Below are 21,315 nucleotides of genomic sequence, written 5' to 3'. Positions count from 1 at the left end.
CTATCTCTCAATGAATCTCACAAGGCACTAGAGCTAAACTCACACGAGAGGCTTTCTTTTGATTGCTCTCTCTTTTGTGGCACTTGTGTGGATTGTAGTGGTCTAAATCTTGTGTATAGGATTGATCAATGAATATCTGTGGTTGGGAGGGCTTGGATATGTCAACTAGATGACTTGGAATGTTGCTTGGGCTCTCCCTCCTTGAAGTGGCCGGTTGGGGTGGTATTTATAGCCACCAACCAAATTGTAGCTGCTGGAGAAGGCTGCTGGCGATGGGCGCACCGGACAGTCCGGTGCGTCACCGGACAGTGTCCGGTGCACCACTAGACAGTGTCCGGTGTGCCGCCACGTCATCCTCCCGTTAGGGCTTGGAGCTGGTCGACCGTTGGAGGCTTTGTCCTCATGCGGCACCGGACAGTTCGGTGCCACACCGGACAGTCCGGTGCCACTCTGATCTTCTGCTCTGACTTCTGTCGCGTGTATTGTTCAGCACTGTTAACTATCAGAGTCGACCGTTGCGCGCAGATAGCCGTTGCTCCGCTGGCGCATCGGACAGTCCGGTGGCACACCGGACAGTCCAGTGAATTATAGCGGAGGTGCGCTTGGGAAACCCGAAGGTGAAGAGTTTGAAGTCGATTTTCTCTGGTGCACCGGACACTGTTCGTTGGTGCACCGGACACTGTCCGGTGGCACACCGGACAGTCCGGTGCGCCAGACCAGGGAGCACTTCGGTTTCCTTTGCTCCTTTCTTCTTGAACCCTTTTTAATTTTTGTATTGGCTTTGAGTTGAACCTTTGGCACCTGTAGAACATATACTCTAGAGCAAACTAGTTAGTCCAATTATTTGTGTTGGACATTTCAACCACCAAAATCATTTAGGAAAAGGTTTAAAGCCTATTTCCCTTTCAGTAATGAGAACATGTATAACTACTAACGCAAATAACTCAAGTTAATGAACAATGGGGCTAAATAAATCAAATCCACTTGAGCAAGCAGAAATAAAGTGGGAGAAAGGAAATAAGTAAAAGAAATAAGTAAGAGTTGAATAATGAATATAGAATAGCTGTAGATGTCAGTAGGGGATCATTTTCCCGTCTTTTATATGGCGAACACATGACATATTTATTAGCCATTTCTTTACATATATAAGAATCTACTGTTTGCCTACCAGAAGCTCTACAACATGCCCTCCTTCAAAAATCCAAGTATTTGCTTTGCCTGTTCTCAAGCAGCATGAGCTCATCACCTCTTCACTAGGTTACTAAGCTCTCCCGGTCAGGTTCGAATAAAAAATCAACAAAGCTGAGAAAAAAGACAAGAGTAGAGATATGTTCGTTACCTGCAATTCGGTTTTCATAGAAAATGAAGGTTCAGATCTTGGTAATGAAGATTGACTATTCAGCAGTAGAGGAACTTCTATGCTAGCATGGCTCAAAGCTGAGATGCAAGCGTCGAAGTCGTCGTTGCCGCCCGAGTCTAGGGCGTTGGCACCGCAGAGGAGACGCGTGGCGACATGGTCGATCTAGTCGGCGGGCTCCTTCTCCGCGACCCGCACAAGGCCCTCCGCCGCCGACTTAGGGATGACGGCCTGGAGTAGCAGGGTCGCGAGGAGAGCTAGGGCGACGCCACACATTCACATGGTCACGATCTGCAGTAACTGAAGGCGAAGGTAACTGATGGACGAACAGGGGTTGCGGTGGGAGGAAGAAGGGAGAGAGAGGTGGAGCCACGGGAGGGTGGCACGTGCAACCACAGGAGAGCGACATCCACAACAACCAAAGCGCACGCTGCAGTCCGAACGAAATCGATGGGAGACAAATCGATTTTGGATAGGGAAGAGGCGGAGAGAGCGAGGAGGATGAGAAACACCACGACGTGGGTAAAGAGAGGCGAGGAGGGAGAAAGCGTCGGTCAGAAGCGTCGAGAGCCGAAGCATCGAGAGCCGAAAAGGAGAGAAGGAGGTGAGGAGACATAAACGTGAGCCGTTGGTTGGAGATCGAGCGAGGAGGAGAATTTGCGGTGACGTGGACATCGCGAGAAAGGCCGTTTTGAACCGCGTTTCATATATAGGAAACGCCCTCCCATTTCCGGGCTTGTTGCTTTTTAGGTCTCTCTTCGTTGCCGCTTGCCAAAATACCCCGGTATTCGTTGCGCTCGTCTAATTACCCCACTTAAACCCCTTTTCTAGCTAAAATACCCCACTGCACTAATTACCTGTTATAATGGACATTTATACCCTTACACCGTTTCTTAACGTCACGTTCTCGTTTCTTCATTTTCTCGTCCATGATTCACTTCCCTCGTCGACGCCTGTACTTACAATTTCATCGTCCATGATCGCTTCATAGTAAAGAAAAGCCATTGTTTATATTTATATGATCATAGAAATTAAATATGCAGGCGACGGATGATAGTTTTAGGTACCTGGGATGCTCTACGTAACTATCACTGAGATTAAATCTGATGTCCTACTCAAGTGCAGGTTGTAGAACGCCAAGTACCTGGCAAGTCTACCAGCCGCACGGGATGAAGAACCTGGCAAACCAAAATTCACATTCTTATTAGTGGCCACGCAACAAAAAGAAATCAAATATGTTATTGGAATCTGTTGTTACCTTGCGAGGGACACGAGGATGAAGTTGGTGCGGATAGCGACCAGATGAGGCGAGCACCGGGAGTCCGGGATGGGGCGAGAACCACCAGCGATCGGATGGAGCGGGCAACTGCGATGGCGCTGCCTCCGGCGTGACAGAGAAGATGAAGACCTAGCTGCGATGGCGACGCGAAAGAACGCATGCAACAGTCATCGGGCACAAGTAACAACAGAGATCGCGACATTAAGAAACGATGTAAGGGTATAAATATCCATTATAATAGGTAATTAGTGCAGTGGGGTATTTTAGTTAGGAAAGGGGTTTAAGTGGGGTAATTAGACGAGCGCAAAGAATACCGGTGTATTTTGGCGAGCGGCTAGGGATGAAACCGGGACGGAAAAATCCCGTACCGACCGACGTCGTATACCGCGTTAACCGATCGTATATCGGATTTTCGGGAAAAACAGGAAACAGGAAAAAATACGGGAAATACGGACGGTAACAGGAACGGAATCAGGAAGAGTTGTTTCCCGACCGGATTAACGGTTCCCGTATTGTATCCGGAATAATCCTGTATGTGTTCCCGTTTACACTTGGCCCAAATGCGTGCTTCAGCTTGGCCCAAATGCGTGCTTGGCCCAAAGCCCCAAATGGCCAAATGTAACCCTAGCTTATGTGCGGGATGTGCCTGTGTGTGCTGTGTGGCGTGGTGCGTGCGTGCTACCGCTAGGGATGAAACCGGGACGGAAAAATCTCGTACCGACCGGCGTCGTATACCGCGTTAACCGATCGTATATCGGATTTTCGGGAAAAACAGGAAACAGGAAAAAATACGGGAAATACGGACGGTAACAGGAACGGAATCAGGAAGAGTTGTTTCCCGACCGGATTAACGGTTCTCGTATTGTATCCGGAATAATCCTGTATGTGTTCCCGTTTACACTTGGCCCAAATGCGTGCTTCAGCTTGGCCCAAATGCGTGCTTGGCCCAAAGCCCCAAATGGCCAAATGTAACCCTAGCTTATGTGCGGGATGTGCCTGTGTGTGCTGCGTGGCGTGGTGCGTGCGTGCTACCGCTCAGCCGCAAGCCGCTGTGCCCCTGTCGGCGCTGTGCCTGCTGCAGTGCTGCCGCCGCCCACCGCCCGCTCAGCCGCTCTCTGTCCTCTGCTGCTCGCCCGCTCCCCGCTCCCCGCTCTGCGTGCTGCTGGTCTGCTGCTGCGTCTGCGGGCTACGGGCTACCGGCTGGTGGCTGAGCAAAGTAGCGGAAGGGGACAACGGCGGCCTGCTCCACGCACGAACGCACCAGCAGCAGGCCAGCGGCGGTCGAGCCCTACTCCATCGCTCGCCGGCAAGACAGGTACCGATCGTCGGCTGCACTCTACATTCTCCACTCATCTTGCTCTGACCTCTCCGCGTCTGAAAACAGGACTAGAACATGCCACCGAGCGATGGTAGTTCTTTAATATGTGATGGATTGTTCTTCCATGTGAGGTGTGCTTGTCACATACTAAACCTTGTTGCTAGGGATGGGCTGAGTGTAATCACACCAACAATTGAGAATATTAGACTACTAGTTCTTGCTGTCAAAGGATCACCATTGCAATGGGAGGAGCTCATGAAGCGAGCAACTGAGTGTGGGCTCGATACAAACAAGGGCCTATCACTAGATGTGTCAACTAGATGGAATTCCACATATTTGATGCTTCGAGATGCCTTGTACTATAAGAATGCATTCATGAGGCTAAAATCATCAGATCGCCGTAGGTATGAAAAAATCACTCCTTCTCCTGGTGAATGGGCTATGGCATTAAAACTGTTCCAATGCTTAAAGAAATTCTTTGATCTCACTGAATTGTTGTCCGGTACATTATATCCCACTGCAAATATGTTCTATAGAGGATTTTGTGAGATAAAGAATTTACTAGGTGAATGGTCTGTTTGTCAAGATATCACTATTAGTGGAATGGCTAGGTCTATGAGTAGGAAGTTTGAAAAGTATTGGAAGAAATCATCCGCTGCACTAGCTGTTGCATGTTTTCTAGATCCTAGATATAAGAGAAGACTTATAGAGTTCTACATGAGAAAATTTCATGGCCTCTCCTCTCAAGTTTATGTTGATGAACTTCTTGATATCATCAAGAAACTATACCAGTTCTATGTTGTTGCTGCTACACCTTCAACTCCGAGGCCTACAAGTGGGTCAAATGATGCTAAGGATGTAGATATAGCTGACCAGTTAGTGGAAAGTGGATCAGATGATGTTAATAATGAACTAGACAAATACTTATACCACTCTAGTGGGCATGATGCTGATGATATGAATGAGTTGGAGAAGTATATGGCAGATGCGCCTCTAAGGCTAAGTGACCAGTTTGATATCTTGGCATGGTGGAAGAACCACACAAAAGAGTATCCTGTTCTTTCAACAATAGCTCGTGATTTGTTGGCTGTTCAAGTGTCAACTGTAGCTTCTGAATCTGCTTTTAGTGCTGGTGGACGTGTTGTTGATCCTTTCCATAGCCGCCTTGACCCTGAAATGGTTGAAGCTTTGATATGCATGAAAGATTGGATTGCTGCAGGAAGAAGAGGTTATAAAGCATCTCTTTTAGTTATTCAATATATCATATATGTATAATGTGTTTGACCTTTGAATTTCAGATAAGAAGGTTGGTTCAATTGTTGGTGATCTTGAAGTTATTGAGGCTATTGTTTCAAACCTGAAGATTGAGGTATTGTTACTGCTTCCTCTCACATATATGTCGTATTTTGCTTCTTTATTTGATTTCTATTATATACAAATTTATGTTGCTGCCATATATGAATATATGTTGCTTTCTATACGTTGTAGGACGATGATGTCATAGACAGTGATGAAGGAGATATAGATGGGCTAAATGCAGATGATCAGAGCTACTTTGACATGTAGAGTTAGGTTCTGGTGCTGACTGCTGGATAGTGGATACTTTTGGACTTGTCACTTGTGAATTTTGGTTGTTGGATAGTGGATACTTTTGGACTTGTCACTTGTGAATTTTGGTTGCTGGATAGTGGATAGTTTTGGACTTGCCATATACTTTTGGGCTTTTGGCTGTGGACTGCTAGTTTACTAACACTGGTAGTGCAGTCTAGTGTTGTAGTGGTACTAGTACTAGGCTACCAGCATACTACTCTGCTGTTGGGCATGTCGTCCGAGTATGTCTTTGGGTAATATGTGGACTGAGTAATATACTAATATGGAAATGGATCTTGCGTATTGTGCAATGAATGTGTTGGCTGTTGGGCTGCTTGCCTACGCTTTCTGTAATATTTATTGTGCAACGAATGTCTTTGGGGTTGTTAGTCTTGGACCATAATCATAGGGTCATAGCCTGCAAATGTTTCTTTTTCATGTTACCGATTCCCGATCGTAATCGACTCGTTCCCGATTGAACATGTTCCGTTCCCGATATCTTGTAATACCGGTTTCGTTTTTCCGTCCAATATTCCCGTTCCCGTTTCCGATTTCGGCAAAAAATACAGTAACGGTAATGGTTTGAGCATTTTCCCGACCGTTCCCGATCGTTTTCAAGCCTACGAGCGGCAACGAAGGGAGACCTAAAAAAGCAATAAGCCCCCCATTTCAACCTTTTTATAGAAGCGCACTCATCGCCGCCACCAGTCGCTTCACTCTTTCGCATTTTCGCTCTCCATCTATGCTATCCCCCCTCGCCCTCGTGCCGTGAGCAGCGAAGCTTGCGGCCTTGCGGGGTACGGAGATGGCGACGGCCCGGGGGATGACCCCGGCTGCGGCGGACGCTGTGGAGGAGCTCACGCGGCTGTACCGGGAGCTGCCTCCGCGCCCGGCCGTGGAGGAGGTGGAGGCGGCGGCGGCGGTGCTGGCCTCGGCGGACGCGGAGGAGGAGGCGCGCCTCGCCGAGATCGCCAGGGAGGAGGAGGCGGCGCGGGTGCAGGCACAGGGCGTGCCTGCCGATGTAACACCCACTTTGTAAGTTGTTAGAAATAATATCAATAGAGAAACAATTTCTCCTTATGTGGGTTTTCCCTTTATGCATCATCCCATGTGAACACCATATTCAAAGGCAAATAACTAATAAAATAATACATGCCATTAAAATTATGCATCATTCTGGATATTATTTTTGTGGTGTGCATTTTGTGACAATATAAAAATAAAGAGACAAGAAATATATTATGTAGTGTTTTGGGTAATTTAAGAAAGTTTGTCCTGTAACTTGGATAAATATGTTTTCAAATAGGAGAATATATATAAAATCCTTATATGAGTTAATTTATTGAATAAAACATTTATAAATATCTTCTAAAAATTTAAGCTATGGTATCTTTTAACAAAATAATAAATGTTAAAGATTAGTTTCTTAATATACAATGTGTGAGCATAATTGGCGTATTTAAAATCATTTTTTTTGCATAGATATAAATAAATAAAATTATGGATTTGAATTCATACTGAGTTATTTTGTTTGTTCATTAAAATTTGAGCGCAAATTCAAAACCAAAATTTAATGAAGTTTGAAATCTAGAAAAGAGAATGAAAACAGAAATAAATAAAAAGAGAAAAGCTCACCTGTGCACTTGGGCCGTTTCTCACCTCCTCGGCCCAGTAACCTCCTGTCCAGGCGTCCGCGTGGCCACTCGCACTGACAGGTGGGCCCACTAGCCAGTCGCCCGCGCGCGCCGCGCGTACCAAACCCGCGTCGACCCTGTGGGCCCAGGTTGTCATTGACCATTGGGACGCCTAAATCAGTTCCGTTGCTCGCTGCCTCGTGGGGTCGAGTGCACAGTGTAGTCTTCTACCTCCGTAATGTACGCCGTCCTCAGCGGACTCCGCGCAGATGGCGCCCGGAACTGCGGTCCACGCCAACCGTGGACCTCGGGGTTCATGACCACGCCAGGATATAAGTGCCGCACCAGCACGCCATAGGAGGGCGTAACCGCCGCACCCGTGCCTCACATCTGTTGCCGTTCGTGCCCTCGGGGCTGGGACCATAGCATTGCGCAACCTCCGGCGGCTGGGCTCTCCCGTCGCGCTCGTGTCCCTACCCGTCAATGCGACACCGGCCACCTTGGCCTCGCCTCAGGCCTCGGGTGCCCGCACGGTCGAACAAGGCGGGGGGCTCGTGAATCCGGAATCCGTCGCTGTTGACTGTTCACCGCCGCAATGCCGCTCGTCGTCGTGGGCAGTGCCCTCTGCGCTTCCAACCCCGGTAAGATTCATACCAACGTACCCGCTAGGATCCAAGCATTGGTTAGCACCTGTCGTTTCAAAGGTTCTAAGCGCTGTTGCGTGGGATGGCCATCGCCGGCCATGGCTCCGTCGTGGGGAGCTATCGGCGCCGCCACACCTGTCCGCCTTGCGTTTGGGGGAGATGCCCTGGCCGTCCAAATCATGATGTGCGTGCGAGATTTAACATCACATGCCATTTCGATTGGATGCAATCAGGGCCATTCGATCTCGATCGGACGGGTCGGAACAGATCTCAGGCGTTTGGCATCTGGACCGTTGAATATCGAATCGATGCGCGGTAGCGTGTATCAGCTGAGGTCTAATCTAAGCCGTTGAAACCAGATCGGATGACTCACGATCCCCGATACCCCTTTGGCTGTTATGTTTTCACATGAGCCCCTGCCCTTTTCACAAATAAACCCGCCGTCCGTAATGGGTTCGCCTGAGTCTTAGTAATAATTGCGCCAGAGCCCCTGCATTTTCCAGAAATTGGCGCCCAGTCTAGAGAGTAGTAAAAATAGTGAAATAATTATAGAAATTGATTTTTAATACAAAAATAATTCTAGAAACTTGTATAATTCATATTAAATTCATTTTAACTCCAAATTGAGTCGTTCTAGAGACATTAATTTTGTTTTAATATTCTTCATCAACTAGTAACACTGTTTAGCCATGAAACTTGAATTAAAATTGTTAAATAGGATTAATCTATTCTAAGCACTAAATAACTCCATAAAATCATAACTTTCTAACTGTAACTCCGAATTTAGTAATTCTTGTTCCCACGATCTCGTAGAAACACGTAGATCATTATTATGCAGTATGTTCTTATGTTTGGTGTAATGATAATTTTGTCTACACCATGTTTGTTTGTATTGCTACGACTAGCAGTGAGGTTACGAGGATCTGAAGTTCATCCTGTCACCTGGATTCTCAAGTCCCAGGCAAGTTGTGCCCTTGATCACTTCTTTTTACCCACTCATGTTCTAATTAATCATAATGATCTGCATAGGTTAATTTTGATGGGACCCAATAGGTTACCCTAGTTTGATTATCTTTATACCTTGTTACCACTGAACTTTTTGGGTAGTACTTGCTAGTGCTTTATGTGGTTTTGGGTATGAAGATACATTACTCATGATTATACTTTTGTTATCAGTTGTTATTTATTGTTCATGTTAAGATCATTATGTTAATTGGAACATGGAGAACCACCCGGGAAAACAGTGCTACCACAAGGGTTTAATGGGACGCCCTTGGCCGATTAATTAGGAAAGCTAGTGGAAGACTACCTTACCTGAAAGGGGCAAGGGCAGTAGGGGAGTGGTCAGTGTAGGGAGGCCCTCGGGAGGATTTTGCTGCGATGGCGGTCCTGCAAGGGATTCCTGCATTGGAGCTTCCTATAAACTGTAGCGGGTTTTCTGAAGCTAGTGGAACTTTGTAAAGGCCTCGTAGTGTTACCCTGCCTCGCCTCCTCGGTAGAGGTGTATGGGAAGTCGCGATCCCTTGGCAGATGGGTAACATGACTTGTGGGTAAAGATGCGCAACCTCTGCAGAGTGTAAAACTGGTATACTAGCCGTGCTCACGGTCATGAGCGGCTCGGACCCTCACATGATTAAATTATGGAACTTAAACTCAATTTGTCATATGCATTGCATCGCAGGTGAGGTTGTTACTTTTGTTCTACTACTTAATTGGGTTGGTATTCACTTATACTTAGTAATTGCTAATAAAATTTTGACCAACTTTAAAAGCAATGCTCAGCTCTAACCATCCTCTTTGGTAAGCCTTACACTTCATATGAACTCCCACCTTTAACGAGTTCATTCACATTATTCCCCACAACTTGTTGAGCGATGAACGTATGTGAGCTCACTCTTGCTGTCTCACACCCCCCCACAGGTCAAGAGCAGGTACCACAGGATGAGGCGCGTGGAGGATGCTGTGATGAGTTCGTGAGTGGTCTAGGCCGTCGTCTCCCAGTCAACTTTGGGTTGCTGGACCGTTGTCTCCTTATAATGTAATTATTTATTTATTTTGTATAGAACTCCTGTTATGTAGTAAAGATGTGACATTCGATCCTGTGCCATGATTCATCATATGTGTGAGACTTGGTCCCAGCACACCTGGTGATTATGTTTACGCCCGGGCTTTGGACCCCTAAAACCCGGGTGTTACAGAAGTGGTATCAGAGGAATGTTGACTGTAGGACGAAACCTAGATAGAAATGGGCAAACCCTTACCTACTTACCTCACTTTGATTCTTTTCTAAACTTATCTTAATCTTTTCTCATCTATTTCCGCTATACTCTGATCATTCTTACCTTTTCACTCTAAAGACAAATGTGGATTTCACACTTTGAAATCCTGTGCCTAAAGTGACTTTAGGACTAGGAGACCTAATCTTAGGAACAAAAAAAAACAAAACTATTTTTATAGATATCTATGAACTTGAATGCTTGTTCTTATGATACTTGTTTGATTTGGATCTTTGATTGAGCGTGATGAGTTGTGGAGTAATGTCCACAATTACATCTGCATATACATATAGGCATAAAGGATAATATTTACAAAATAACTAGATAAACTAGATTATCCCTCATTAAAATATCTAGCCCAACCATATTCATCTCATCTTAAAAGATCCTATCCTACACTCATAGATCCATCTTTTCTCAAAAAAAAAAAATCCTAACTTATCCAAATTAAAATATATCTAGCCTAATAGATCCATCGTATCTTAAAAGACCCTCTCTTACCATAATAAGATTCATCTTATCTTGAAAATAGTTTATCTTATCCTGATAGATCTAACTAATCTCAAAAGATTCTATTTCATCCTATCCTATTAAGCATACTTATCCACCCTAGTTTAACAACCATGATCTAATGTAAATTAATTAGATCTTATCTAGTCAAACTAGTCACACCAATCTAACCTAGATCTGATCTAATCTAAAGTGACTTATCAAACATGTTAGATAATACTGATGAAATAGTTTAGACTCTACTCCTATAGAACAGGTCTTAACTTAGTTCACCCTGCACTAAATTAAGAATGACAGATCGACTTAGCCATATGCAACTACCTTAACCATCCGATAGTTGCATAACCCCTCAATTTTAACCTAGCAAGAGATTCTAACCTACCTACACCATATAATCCATCCTACTCACATATATCCTAACCATATGTCCTTAACTCGGTGGCAACTCCAAGATGAAAGGCCAACGGAGACCAACCACGTCAAAGAAAGATAAGCATCAACTCAAGACTTCAAAGATTAAGTTGAATCGCCAGCGGAATCAAGATCCACAGTTCAGGATGAAGTCTTTCCTTATTATACTCTTCCTTGCCACAACCTATTATCTATACTTGCCATAATCGTACCTCATCTGACCTAATAGATGGCTAGACGTATATGTCTATATTTTCCAAATCATCTACTAGCTATAAAAAAACATGAAACAAAACTTTTGATTCCTAAACCAAACTGGTTGCATCCCTTTTCTTCAAATCTCGAGGACGAGATTATTTTTAAGGGGGGTAGGATTTGTAACACCCACTTTGTAAGTTGTTAGAAATAATATCAATAGAGAAACAATTTCTCCTTATGTGGGTTTTCCCTTTATGCATCATCCCATGTGAACACCATATTCAAAGGCAAATAACTAATAAAATAATACATGCCATTAAAATTATGCATCATTCTGGATATTATTTTTGTGGTGTGCATTTTGTGACAATATAAAAATAAAGAGACAAGAAATATATTATGTAGTGTTTTGGGTAATTTAAGAAAGTTTGTCCTGTAACTTGGATAAATATGTTTTCAAATAGGAGAATATATATAAAATCCTTATATGAGTTAATTTATTGAATAAAACATTTATAAATATCTTCTAAAAATTTAAGCTATGGTATCTTTTAACAAAATAATAAATGTTAAAGATTAGTTTCTTAATATACAATGTGTGAGCATAATTGGCGTATTTAAAATCATTTTTTTGCATAGATATAAATAAATAAAATTATGGATTTGAATTCATACTGAGTTATTTTGTTTGTTCATTAAAATTTGAGCGCAAATTCAAAACCAAAATTTAATGAAGTTTGAAATCTAGAAAAGAGAATGAAAACAGAAATAAATAAAAAGAGAAAAGCTCACCTGTGCACTTGGGCCGTTTCTCACCTCCTCGGCCCAGTAACCTCCTGTCCAGGCGTCCGCGTGGCCACTCGCACTGACAGGTGGGCCCACTGGCCAGTCGCCCGCGCGCGCCGCGCGTACCAAACCCGCGTCGACCCTGTGGGCCTAGGTTGTCATTGACCATTGGGACGCCTAAATCAGTTCCGTTGCTCGCTGCCTCGTGGGGTCGAGTGCACAGTGTAGTCTTCTACCTCCGTAATGTACGCCGTCCTCAGCGGACTCCGCGCAGATGGCGCCCGGAACTGCGGTCCACGCCAACCGTGGACCTCGGGGTTCATGACCACGCCAGGATATAAGTGCCGCACCAGCACGCCATAGGAGGGCGTAACCGCCGCACCCGTGCCTCACATCTGTTGCCGTTCGTGCCCTCGGGGCTGGGACCATAGCATTGCGCAACCTCCGGCGGCTGGGCTCTCCCGTCGCGCTCGTGTCCCTACCCGTCAATGCGACACCGGCCACCTTGGCCTCGCCTCAGGCCTCGGGTGCCCGCACGGTCGAACAAGGCGGGGGGCTCGTGAATCCGGAATCCGTCGCTGTTGACTGTTCACCGCCGCAATGCCGCTCGTCGTCGTGGGCAGTGCCCTCTGCGCTTCCAACCCCGGTAAGATTCATACCAACGTACCCGCTAGGATCCAAGCATTGGTTAGCACCTGTCGTTTCAAAGGTTCTAAGCGCTGTTGCGTGGGATGGCCATCGCCGGCCATGGCTCCGTCGTGGGGAGCTATCGGCGCCGCCACACCTGTCCGCCTTGCGTTTGGGGGAGATGCCCTGGCCGTCCAAATCATGATGTGCGTGCGAGATTTAACATCACATGCCATTTCGATTGGATGCAATCAGGGCCATTCGATCTCGATCGGACGGGTCGGAACAGATCTCAGGCGTTTGGCATCTGGACCGTTGAATATCGAATCGATGCGCGGTAGCGTGTATCAGCTGAGGTCTAATCTAAGCCGTTGAAACCAGATCGGATGACTCACGATCCCCGATACCCCTTTGGCTGTTATGTTTTCACATGAGCCCCTGCCCTTTTCACAAATAAACCCGCCGTCCGTAATGGGTTCGCCTGAGTCTTAGTAATAATTGCGCCAGAGCCCCTGCATTTTCCAGAAATTGGCGCCCAGTCTAGAGAGTAGTAAAAATAGTGAAATAATTATAGAAATTGATTTTTAATACAAAAATAATTCTAGAAACTTGTATAATTCATATTAAATTCATTTTAACTCCAAATTGAGTCGTTCTAGAGACATTAATTTTGTTTTAATATTCTTCATCAACTAGTAACACTGTTTAGCCATGAAACTTGAATTAAAATTGTTAAATAGGATTAATCTATTCTAAGCACTAAATAACTCCATAAAATCATAACTTTCTAACTGTAACTCCGAATTTAGTAATTCTTGTTCCCACGATCTCGTAGAAACACGTAGATCATTATTATGCAGTATGTTCTTATGTTTGGTGTAATGATAATTTTGTCTACACCATGTTTGTTTGTATTGCTACGACTAGCAGTGAGGTTACGAGGATCTGAAGTTCATCCTGTCACCTGGATTCTCAAGTCCCAGGCAAGTTGTGCCCTTGATCACTTCTTTTTACCCACTCATGTTCTAATTAATCATAATGATCTGCATAGGTTAATTTTGATGGGACCCAATAGGTTACCCTAGTTTGATTATCTTTATACCTTGTTACCACTGAACTTTTTGGGTAGTACTTGCTAGTGCTTTATGTGGTTTTGGGTATGAAGATACATTACTCATGATTATACTTTTGTTATCAGTTGTTATTTATTGTTCATGTTAAGATCATTATGTTAATTGGAACATGGAGAACCACCCGGGAAAACAGTGCTACCACAAGGGTTTAATGGGACGCCCTTGGCCGATTAATTAGGAAAGCTAGTGGAAGACTACCTTACCTGAAAGGGGCAAGGGCAGTAGGGGAGTGGTCAGTGTAGGGAGGCCCTCGGGAGGATTTTGCTGCGATGGCGGTCCTGCAAGGGATTCCTGCATTGGAGCTTCCTATAAACTGTAGCGGGTTTTCTGAAGCTAGTGGAACTTTGTAAAGGCCTCGTAGTGTTACCCTGCCTCGCCTTCTCGGTAGAGGTGTATGGGAAGTCGCGATCCCTTGGCAGATGGGTAACATGACTTGTGGGTAAAGATGCGCAACCTCTGCAGAGTGTAAAACTGGTATACTAGCCGTGCTCACGGTCATGAGCGGCTCGGACCCTCACATGATTAAATTATGGAACTTAAACTCAATTTGTCATATGCATTGCATCGCAGGTGAGGTTGTTACTTTTGTTCTACTACTTAATTGGGTTGGTATTCACTTATACTTAGTAATTGCTAATAAAATTTTGACCAACTTTAAAAGCAATGCTCAGCTCTAACCATCCTCTTTGGTAAGCCTTACACTTCATATGAACTCCCACCTTTAACGAGTTCATTCACATTATTCCCCACAACTTGTTGAGCGATGAACGTATGTGAGCTCACTCTTGCTGTCTCACACCCCCCCACAGGTCAAGAGCAGGTACCACAGGATGAGGCGCGTGGAGGATGCTGTGATGAGTTCGTGAGTGGTCTAGGCCGTCGTCTCCCAGTCAACTTTGGGTTGCTGGATCGTTGTCTCCTTATAATGTAATTATTTATTTATTTTGTATAGAACTCCTGTTATGTAGTAAAGATGTGACATTCGATCCTGTGCCATGATTCATCATATGTGTGAGACTTGGTCCCAGCACACCTGGTGATTATGTTTACGCCCGGGCTTTGGACCCCTAAAACCCGGGTGTTACAGCCGAGCTCTTCGACGTGCTGTGGGAGGCCAGGCGCAACTCCGTGCGCCTCCGCTCGCTGCTGCAGCGGAAGGAGGCCGCGCACGTCGTCGAGCTCGAGAGGCGGTTCAAGCTCTTCGACGACCTCATCCAGAGGGCGTCGCGGGTGGTTTCTCCAGGTGATGGTGCTAGGGGCGGCGGCGACGCCGTCGTCGACCTCGAGGTCGAGGCGAACCGGAATCCCGCGTTGGCTGCTGCGGTGGCCGCCGCGGCAACAGAGATAGACCGTGGAAGCAAGGGTGGCTTGGGATTGGAACCGAAGTCCGTCTCGTCGTTGCATCGTGCTACATCGGCTGGTATTACGCTGCCTTTTTAATTCATCTCAGTATTTTTATTTCCCCTGCAAATTTAGGTGAACTTTCGCTCCGCAGGTGCTGTGTTAAATCTTCTCTTGAGAAGAAAAAAAAATAGTTCAATAGTTGTTAGAAACCAAGTTAGAAGTTTGATTGGTGTCCTTGTTTTGTTATGTAAATTTTTCTCAGTCATCCAAATTTATTTTCTCTTACCATATCTAGAGTCCATAGTTCCGTTACACGAAGACTTTTTGAAGGAACACTTGACTAGGACTTGTTAGTTAATCATAGTAAGATTTTTTTCCTACAACTATGGTAACATATTATTCCAATTTCCGCCCCATGATAATTTGTTTATAATTGACTTGTTCATAGGATGCCATTGTAATTGGTAGTTCAGCTATAATGATGGGAGCATTTCTTATCAGTACTTCACTAGTGCTAGACTGCTAGTAATTGGACACAACGATGGGCTGTGCGCAGTGTGTTAGCTATACGCATTCTGCAATTCAATTTTTCTGGACATAAATGACATCATCTACTAATTACTTGTAAGGAACCTGGAACTATCTTTTGTTGGTCGCAACTGGACTCCACTATTAGGAAGTGTATTTTCTCTAGCATCAATATTCTATTGCATGTCTTACTAAATTTTAATGGTTTCAACTTAATTAGGGCCTGTTTGGATTCCCTTCTCTAATGTTGGAGCTTTAAACTTTAGAGCTAAAGCTTTAAACAAGTGGTTTGAAGTTAGCTCTAAACTTTAGCGCACCTCACATTAGAGCCTTAGAGCTTAAAAGTGAGCTAAAGCTTTTAGAGTTCTAAAGTTTAGAGGAGTGGATCCAAAGAAACCCTTAGTTTTAATAGATTTTTTAGTTGCTTTCTAGTGTAGTTCTATACTCTTTATGGTACATTTATATGTGGTGGTGATGGTTCTGCTACACTGATGTTTTTTCAAGAAACTCAACTATAACCTAAAAGTTGCATTGATGTAATTCTAAGTCTTCTAATTTGGTTGCTGTTTTTTCAAGAAACTAAACTATAACCAATTAAATTGCGGCCCAGCAAAAAATGAAGCGCGGGCACGGAATCGTACCCAGGCCGCCAGGTCCAAAGTCTGGAGGGCTAATCACCATAGCCACACTATGGAACCGGTTGTTGAGACTATACTGCTAATAAAGATATTTATCAATCGCGAGCGACCAGTACTAGATAGACATATTTCTACATATCCGACCAAAATGATCAAGAATATCCAATCTGATAAATTCCATGCAAAAGTTGCAATATCAGGACACTAAGTTAGGTTGTAGTCGTAACTAAAGAGTAATTTAGAGAATATCGATCGAACGATATGAAACAAAAAGACAGGATACAAAAGTTCATCAAACAATGTGTAGAAATACGTAAGTTAGGTAAGACATATAAAGTTAGCTTGTAACAAAAAGGAACATCTCACGAGTAGAAGTTGCTGTTACAGACCATCAAAAGCTTAGAACAATCTTAAGAAAACAAAGTTAGCAGAATATTTCGCCCCAAATTCTATCACAGGCGCACCAAAGCAATAAATTGAGATGGCTAACTAACCGTGTTCTCACCTGAATTATCCCCTTCACCCTCCATGCTCCCTGGGGTGCACCACGATCTGTGCCTTGGGGCCCACTTGACAACCAAACCTTGGGGTCCAGTAGCTAATCAAAGAAGGGATGGGCACAAGCATCAACCTGAAAATATAATTAAATGTCATCCATCAGAAACTACAGTGTTCTGAAGGCTGAAGCTCTCGTCCAGAACAAGCACTTGCGCTGTTTCTTGGCGGTGCTTCTACCCGAGGTTTGGACTTTGGACGCGCACCTCCTCTTGATGCTTCTTAGCAAATGCTTCTGGCTTGCTAGGAATAACTCGTTTCCAAACTCCCAACGATCTGGATTCACCTTCCTGAATCCCTGCACAACAGGAACAGAACCATTAGCATTTATGCAAGAGGTAGCAAAACACAATCAACCTTTCACAGTAGTACAAGTGACGCCACATCACGAAGGTTGATACACGAGATTGATCTACCTTGTCTACAACAAAACTTCGTTTGTGTTATTATATAGCGCCTCAGCATGCATCAAATTATATTAAAATGTCAACAACAAAAAGAGGACCTATATATATGAAACTAATCAAGGGACAGGTAGGGAGGGCGTTCTCTCTGTGATATTCACCCTTGATGGAAGCTCCTGTTGCCTTCTTGCAAGCTTCTACAAACTTAGTTACTGATCTACCTGATAAGACATAAAAACACCATGTTCATAACAAAAGGGGAAGCATACGATCTTAAATAAAGGGGTATCTGTCTCTAAAATTCTTGACCCGGTTACTGGTTATTTTGATCTTTCAACAACCTTTGCCTGTTCTGACATTGTAGAGTAGTGACCATGCTTAATTGCCGCAACGTTCTTCGTTCGACAGACGCAACCGTCGTTTTTGAATCACGCAACCATGAAGAAAAAATCGCTCACAACTCACTATTTTTCTGAGCAAGCACATGCCCATGAATATGGAGGCTGCGATTTCATGACCAAAAATATAATAAATTACAACAAAATTTGGAAAACAAACCTCGTAAACAACTTTGATCGAAGTCTTCAATTTTCGGGTTCAACCCTTATTGTAAGAGTAGTGACCGTGCATTAGTATTCTATTTTATCCATAGATGCATTAGTATTCTAACTGGTTCACTGGACCCCTCTTCAAGGCAACTCCATAGATCCTTTGTCTTTGTGTTTGAATACAGTATAGACATTTTTTATGCAGCCAAAGAGTTCTAGCAAAAAGAATATGTCAGCAGCACATGGTTACCACTAAAAAAATATATGAGATATTGTCACTGGCAAGCCACAAGCAACAACATGAAACCTACGTGCATTCTGAAGTAATCTGTTGTTAATTAATAGCACTGATTCAATTAGGTTTATGTCTATCATCTAGCCTAAAGGTACGAGCATACCTATGAAGGAAGCTTACTATATTCTTAAACAAGTTTGTATGCAGAATACATGGATTGCCTTCGTTATGTTGAAAAAGCTAAATGACATTCCATAAGCAAACAAACCATATGGAAATCTGACATTATACAGACACATAATTACACTATGCTTCCAAAAGTGCAACTTTTTACAACAAAATGAAGAGATCAATGCAATAAACAGCTACTACACATCTGATCAAGAAGGGCGTACCCAGTGCCATAGGCTTCCCGCACTGTGCGGGGTCTGGGGAAGGGTATCTTTAAGCGCCAAGCCTTACCCGCATAATATGCAGAGGCTGGGGCTCGAACCCGGGACCTTCCGGTTACAGACGGTAGGCTCTACCGCTGCACCAGGCCCGCCCTTCTGTACTACATATCTGATCAAACCACTACAAATTAGTATCACACCCTTCTTCACTACCTTAAACTGTTTCATCTAGACAGAATAGAATCCTGGTAAGTTTGTTGCACTCCAAACAACGTGATGTACCACTATGAAATCAATTCATATTTTTTTTGCAAAGTGATGGAAAATAAAATTAACTTACAACAACATTGCCACATCGGGCTTTTTACTCAGTGAAAAGTTTTCCTTCAAATAGATATCCAACATTCAGATAATATCACCACACCTTTAAAGCGTGAGTTTCGTCGTGGGTCATCCCTCGAGCTGCACGAAGTAATTGAATTGTGGTCGCTTGGGTTCGAAACAAAGCCCCCACCATCGAACCAATAGAGCTCATGTTTGTTTTTATCACATAAAAGATCGAAATTATAAACATATAGTTATACTTTGAAAATAAAAATTATAATCTAAAAATTATAATCGTGCCGGGTCGGGCCGGCACTGTGGGCCCAGAAGGCGTCTTAGGCACGACACGGCTCTAGGACCGGTCCGGTACTATCAAATGGGTCATGTCTGCCGAGCCGGGCCGCAACACTATCTGTAGTCCGATACCTCCTCCCTAGGGGTGTAATCGGATCGGATATGGACGGATTACTTGTCCACATTTAATGGGAAAAGAACTAAAATTATGCACAAATGGGATTCAAACCATGGTTGTTGCCTTCAAACCCACATTACATCAACGAATCAACCTAGCCAACGAAACACACATATATTTGTGTTTTATATATTATACTTAAGCATTAATGGAAAATGTAGCAACATACGAGCACCTAACTAGTAAAGTCTAATATGCCAATTTTTGCAGGTACTGACACAGAAAAGCTGGGCCTTATCCAAGTCGCAAGCCTTATAGAGTCATCGGCAAAGAAGGGGACTACAGAGCTCAATCTCCGGGGTAAGCTGGTGGACCAAGTTGAGTGGCTCCCTGTCTCGCTTGGGAAGTTACAGGATGTCACAGAGCTTGATCTATCTGAGAATAGGATCATGGCACTCCCATCTACAATTGGTAGCCTTAGATACTTGACAAAGCTTGACCTCCACTCAAACCAGCTGATCAATCTGCCTGATACCTTTGGGGAACTTTCCAGCCTGATTGATCTTGACTTGCGTGCAAACCAGCTAAAGTCTCTTCCTACATCATTTGGAAATCTCATGAGCCTTGCCAATCTTGACCTGAGCTCAAATCTGTTGAAGGTCCTTCCTGATTGTTTAGGAAAGTTAAAAAACTTGAGAAGGTTAATTGCTGAGACGAATGAGGTTGAGGAGCTACCCTATACTATTGGATCATGCACCTCCCTTGTGGAGCTTAGATTAGATTTTAATCAGCTCAAAGCCCTTCCAGAAGCCATTGGGAAGTTGGAAAACCTGGAAATCCTGACGTTACACTACAACAGAATTAAAGGTCTGCCTACAACAATTGGTCATCTTACCAGGTTGAGGGAGCTGGATGTCAGTTTCAATGAAGTTGAGACTATACCTGAGAACATTTGCTTTGCAGCCAGCCTTGTGAAATTGAATGTCAGCAGGAACTTTGCCGACTTAAGAGCCCTTCCAAAATCAATAGGGGAACTTGAGATGCTAGAGGAGCTCGACATCAGTAGTAACCAGATACGAGTACTTCCAGACTCTTTTGGTCATCTCTCAAAGCTACGTGTGTTTCATGCTGATGAAACTCCACTGGAAGTACCGCCTAAGGCCTAGTTTGGATAATCTAGTAATGAGTGGTATTGGAGTGGATTAAAATGTATTGGGAGAGTATTTGATCTATTGGGGATTTATACCCTCTCCAATCCCTCCAAAACACTCTAATCCCAAAGTATCCAAACTAGGCCTAAAGAAGTTGTAAAATTAGGGGCTCAGGTATGCATTGAGTTGTTATTCTCCCATATTTACTGACCTTTTTTTTCCACTGACTGGGATGGTGTTTCTTCTGCATATCAGGAGCTGGTTAATTATATGAAGAATATGGCTGCTGCAAGGGAAGTGAGCCAGAAGGAAACAGATGAGAGGAGCTTTTGGACCTGGCTCCGCTCACTGTTTGGTTGCGAACAGAATCAAGGATCGGGACCAGTTCCAGTTTAGCTGAACCATTTCATCTGCATGTATTGTCATGAAATTGTTCAGTCTTGGTCCATCTCTCAAGTCAGCGATGAAACGAGGTATGGTTATCATTATTATTTTCCACTTTTTTGTTTGTGTATACAATGTATATATGTAGCGCTTTCTTGTAAAGGTTGGTTTATTTCTGTGTAATTCATCTGTATGAAACACTGTCATGTTACTCAACGAAACACGAGCGGCCCAACATTTCTATTAAATACAGGATGCATTCTAGCACAATACTATGTTAAAGTATCTTAAGTTTAAGGTCCTGTTTGTGAGATCTTTACTTCAAGAATTTCGGGTCTGTTTCAGCTTTTATCCAAACAGGTCTAGCTCATATAGCTTTTAAAAAACTGAAACTAAATCAGTTTTATGAAATTTTCGAAGCTCCTTAAAGGGCGCTTTAAAAACACTGTTTTTATACCTTCTAATGAGCAGCTTCATTGTTAGCGAAGAATAATGGCGACCCTTCCTTTCCCGCCTGACCCTTCCCCTCCCCTGGACCTCTCCTCTACCCTCGACGCCTCTTCACCTACCTACACCAGCCCCACGTCGGTGATCATTCTGGTCCCGGCGGCCAATCATCTCTCTTCTTCCCCGGCGT

General features: G+C 44.0%; 1 protein-coding gene and 1 long non-coding RNA gene across 5 annotated transcripts; one reads left to right on the top strand and one right to left on the bottom strand.

The window, feature by feature from the left end:
• Window positions 1-6,250: 6,250 nt before the first annotated feature.
• On the top strand, window positions 6,251-20,946 carry LOC100281458 (uncharacterized). The gene is made up of 5 exons (NM_001154376.3): window positions 6,251-6,565; window positions 14,856-15,183; window positions 19,414-20,296; window positions 20,438-20,468; window positions 20,550-20,946. Exons 1-5 carry the CDS (start codon window positions 6,350-6,352, stop codon window positions 20,688-20,690), a joined length of 1,599 nt encoding a protein of 532 aa, NP_001147848.2. The 5' UTR covers window positions 6,251-6,349; the 3' UTR covers window positions 20,691-20,946.
• LOC103637711 (uncharacterized) lies at window positions 16,551-19,432 on the bottom strand. Of its 4 annotated transcripts, none has more exons than XR_558297.4 (3): window positions 17,394-19,432; window positions 17,035-17,126; window positions 16,551-16,904 (listed from the first exon to the last, which is right to left on the bottom strand). It is a non-coding gene; the product is annotated as an uncharacterized lncRNA (long non-coding RNA). The 4 variants fall into 4 exon arrangements; XR_002266163.3 differs by having other exon boundaries at window positions 17,035-17,704; window positions 17,791-19,432; XR_002266164.3 differs by having other exon boundaries at window positions 17,035-17,995; window positions 18,832-19,432.
• Window positions 20,947-21,315: the final 369 nt, after the last annotated feature.

This window comes from Zea mays, chromosome 1, assembly GCF_902167145.1.
Source record: "Zea mays cultivar B73 chromosome 1, Zm-B73-REFERENCE-NAM-5.0, whole genome shotgun sequence".
NCBI classification, from domain to species: Eukaryota; Viridiplantae; Streptophyta; class Magnoliopsida; order Poales; family Poaceae; genus Zea; species Zea mays.
The sequence above is the reverse complement of the archived record's forward strand: the minus strand, read 5'-3'. Positions and strand labels throughout refer to the sequence as shown.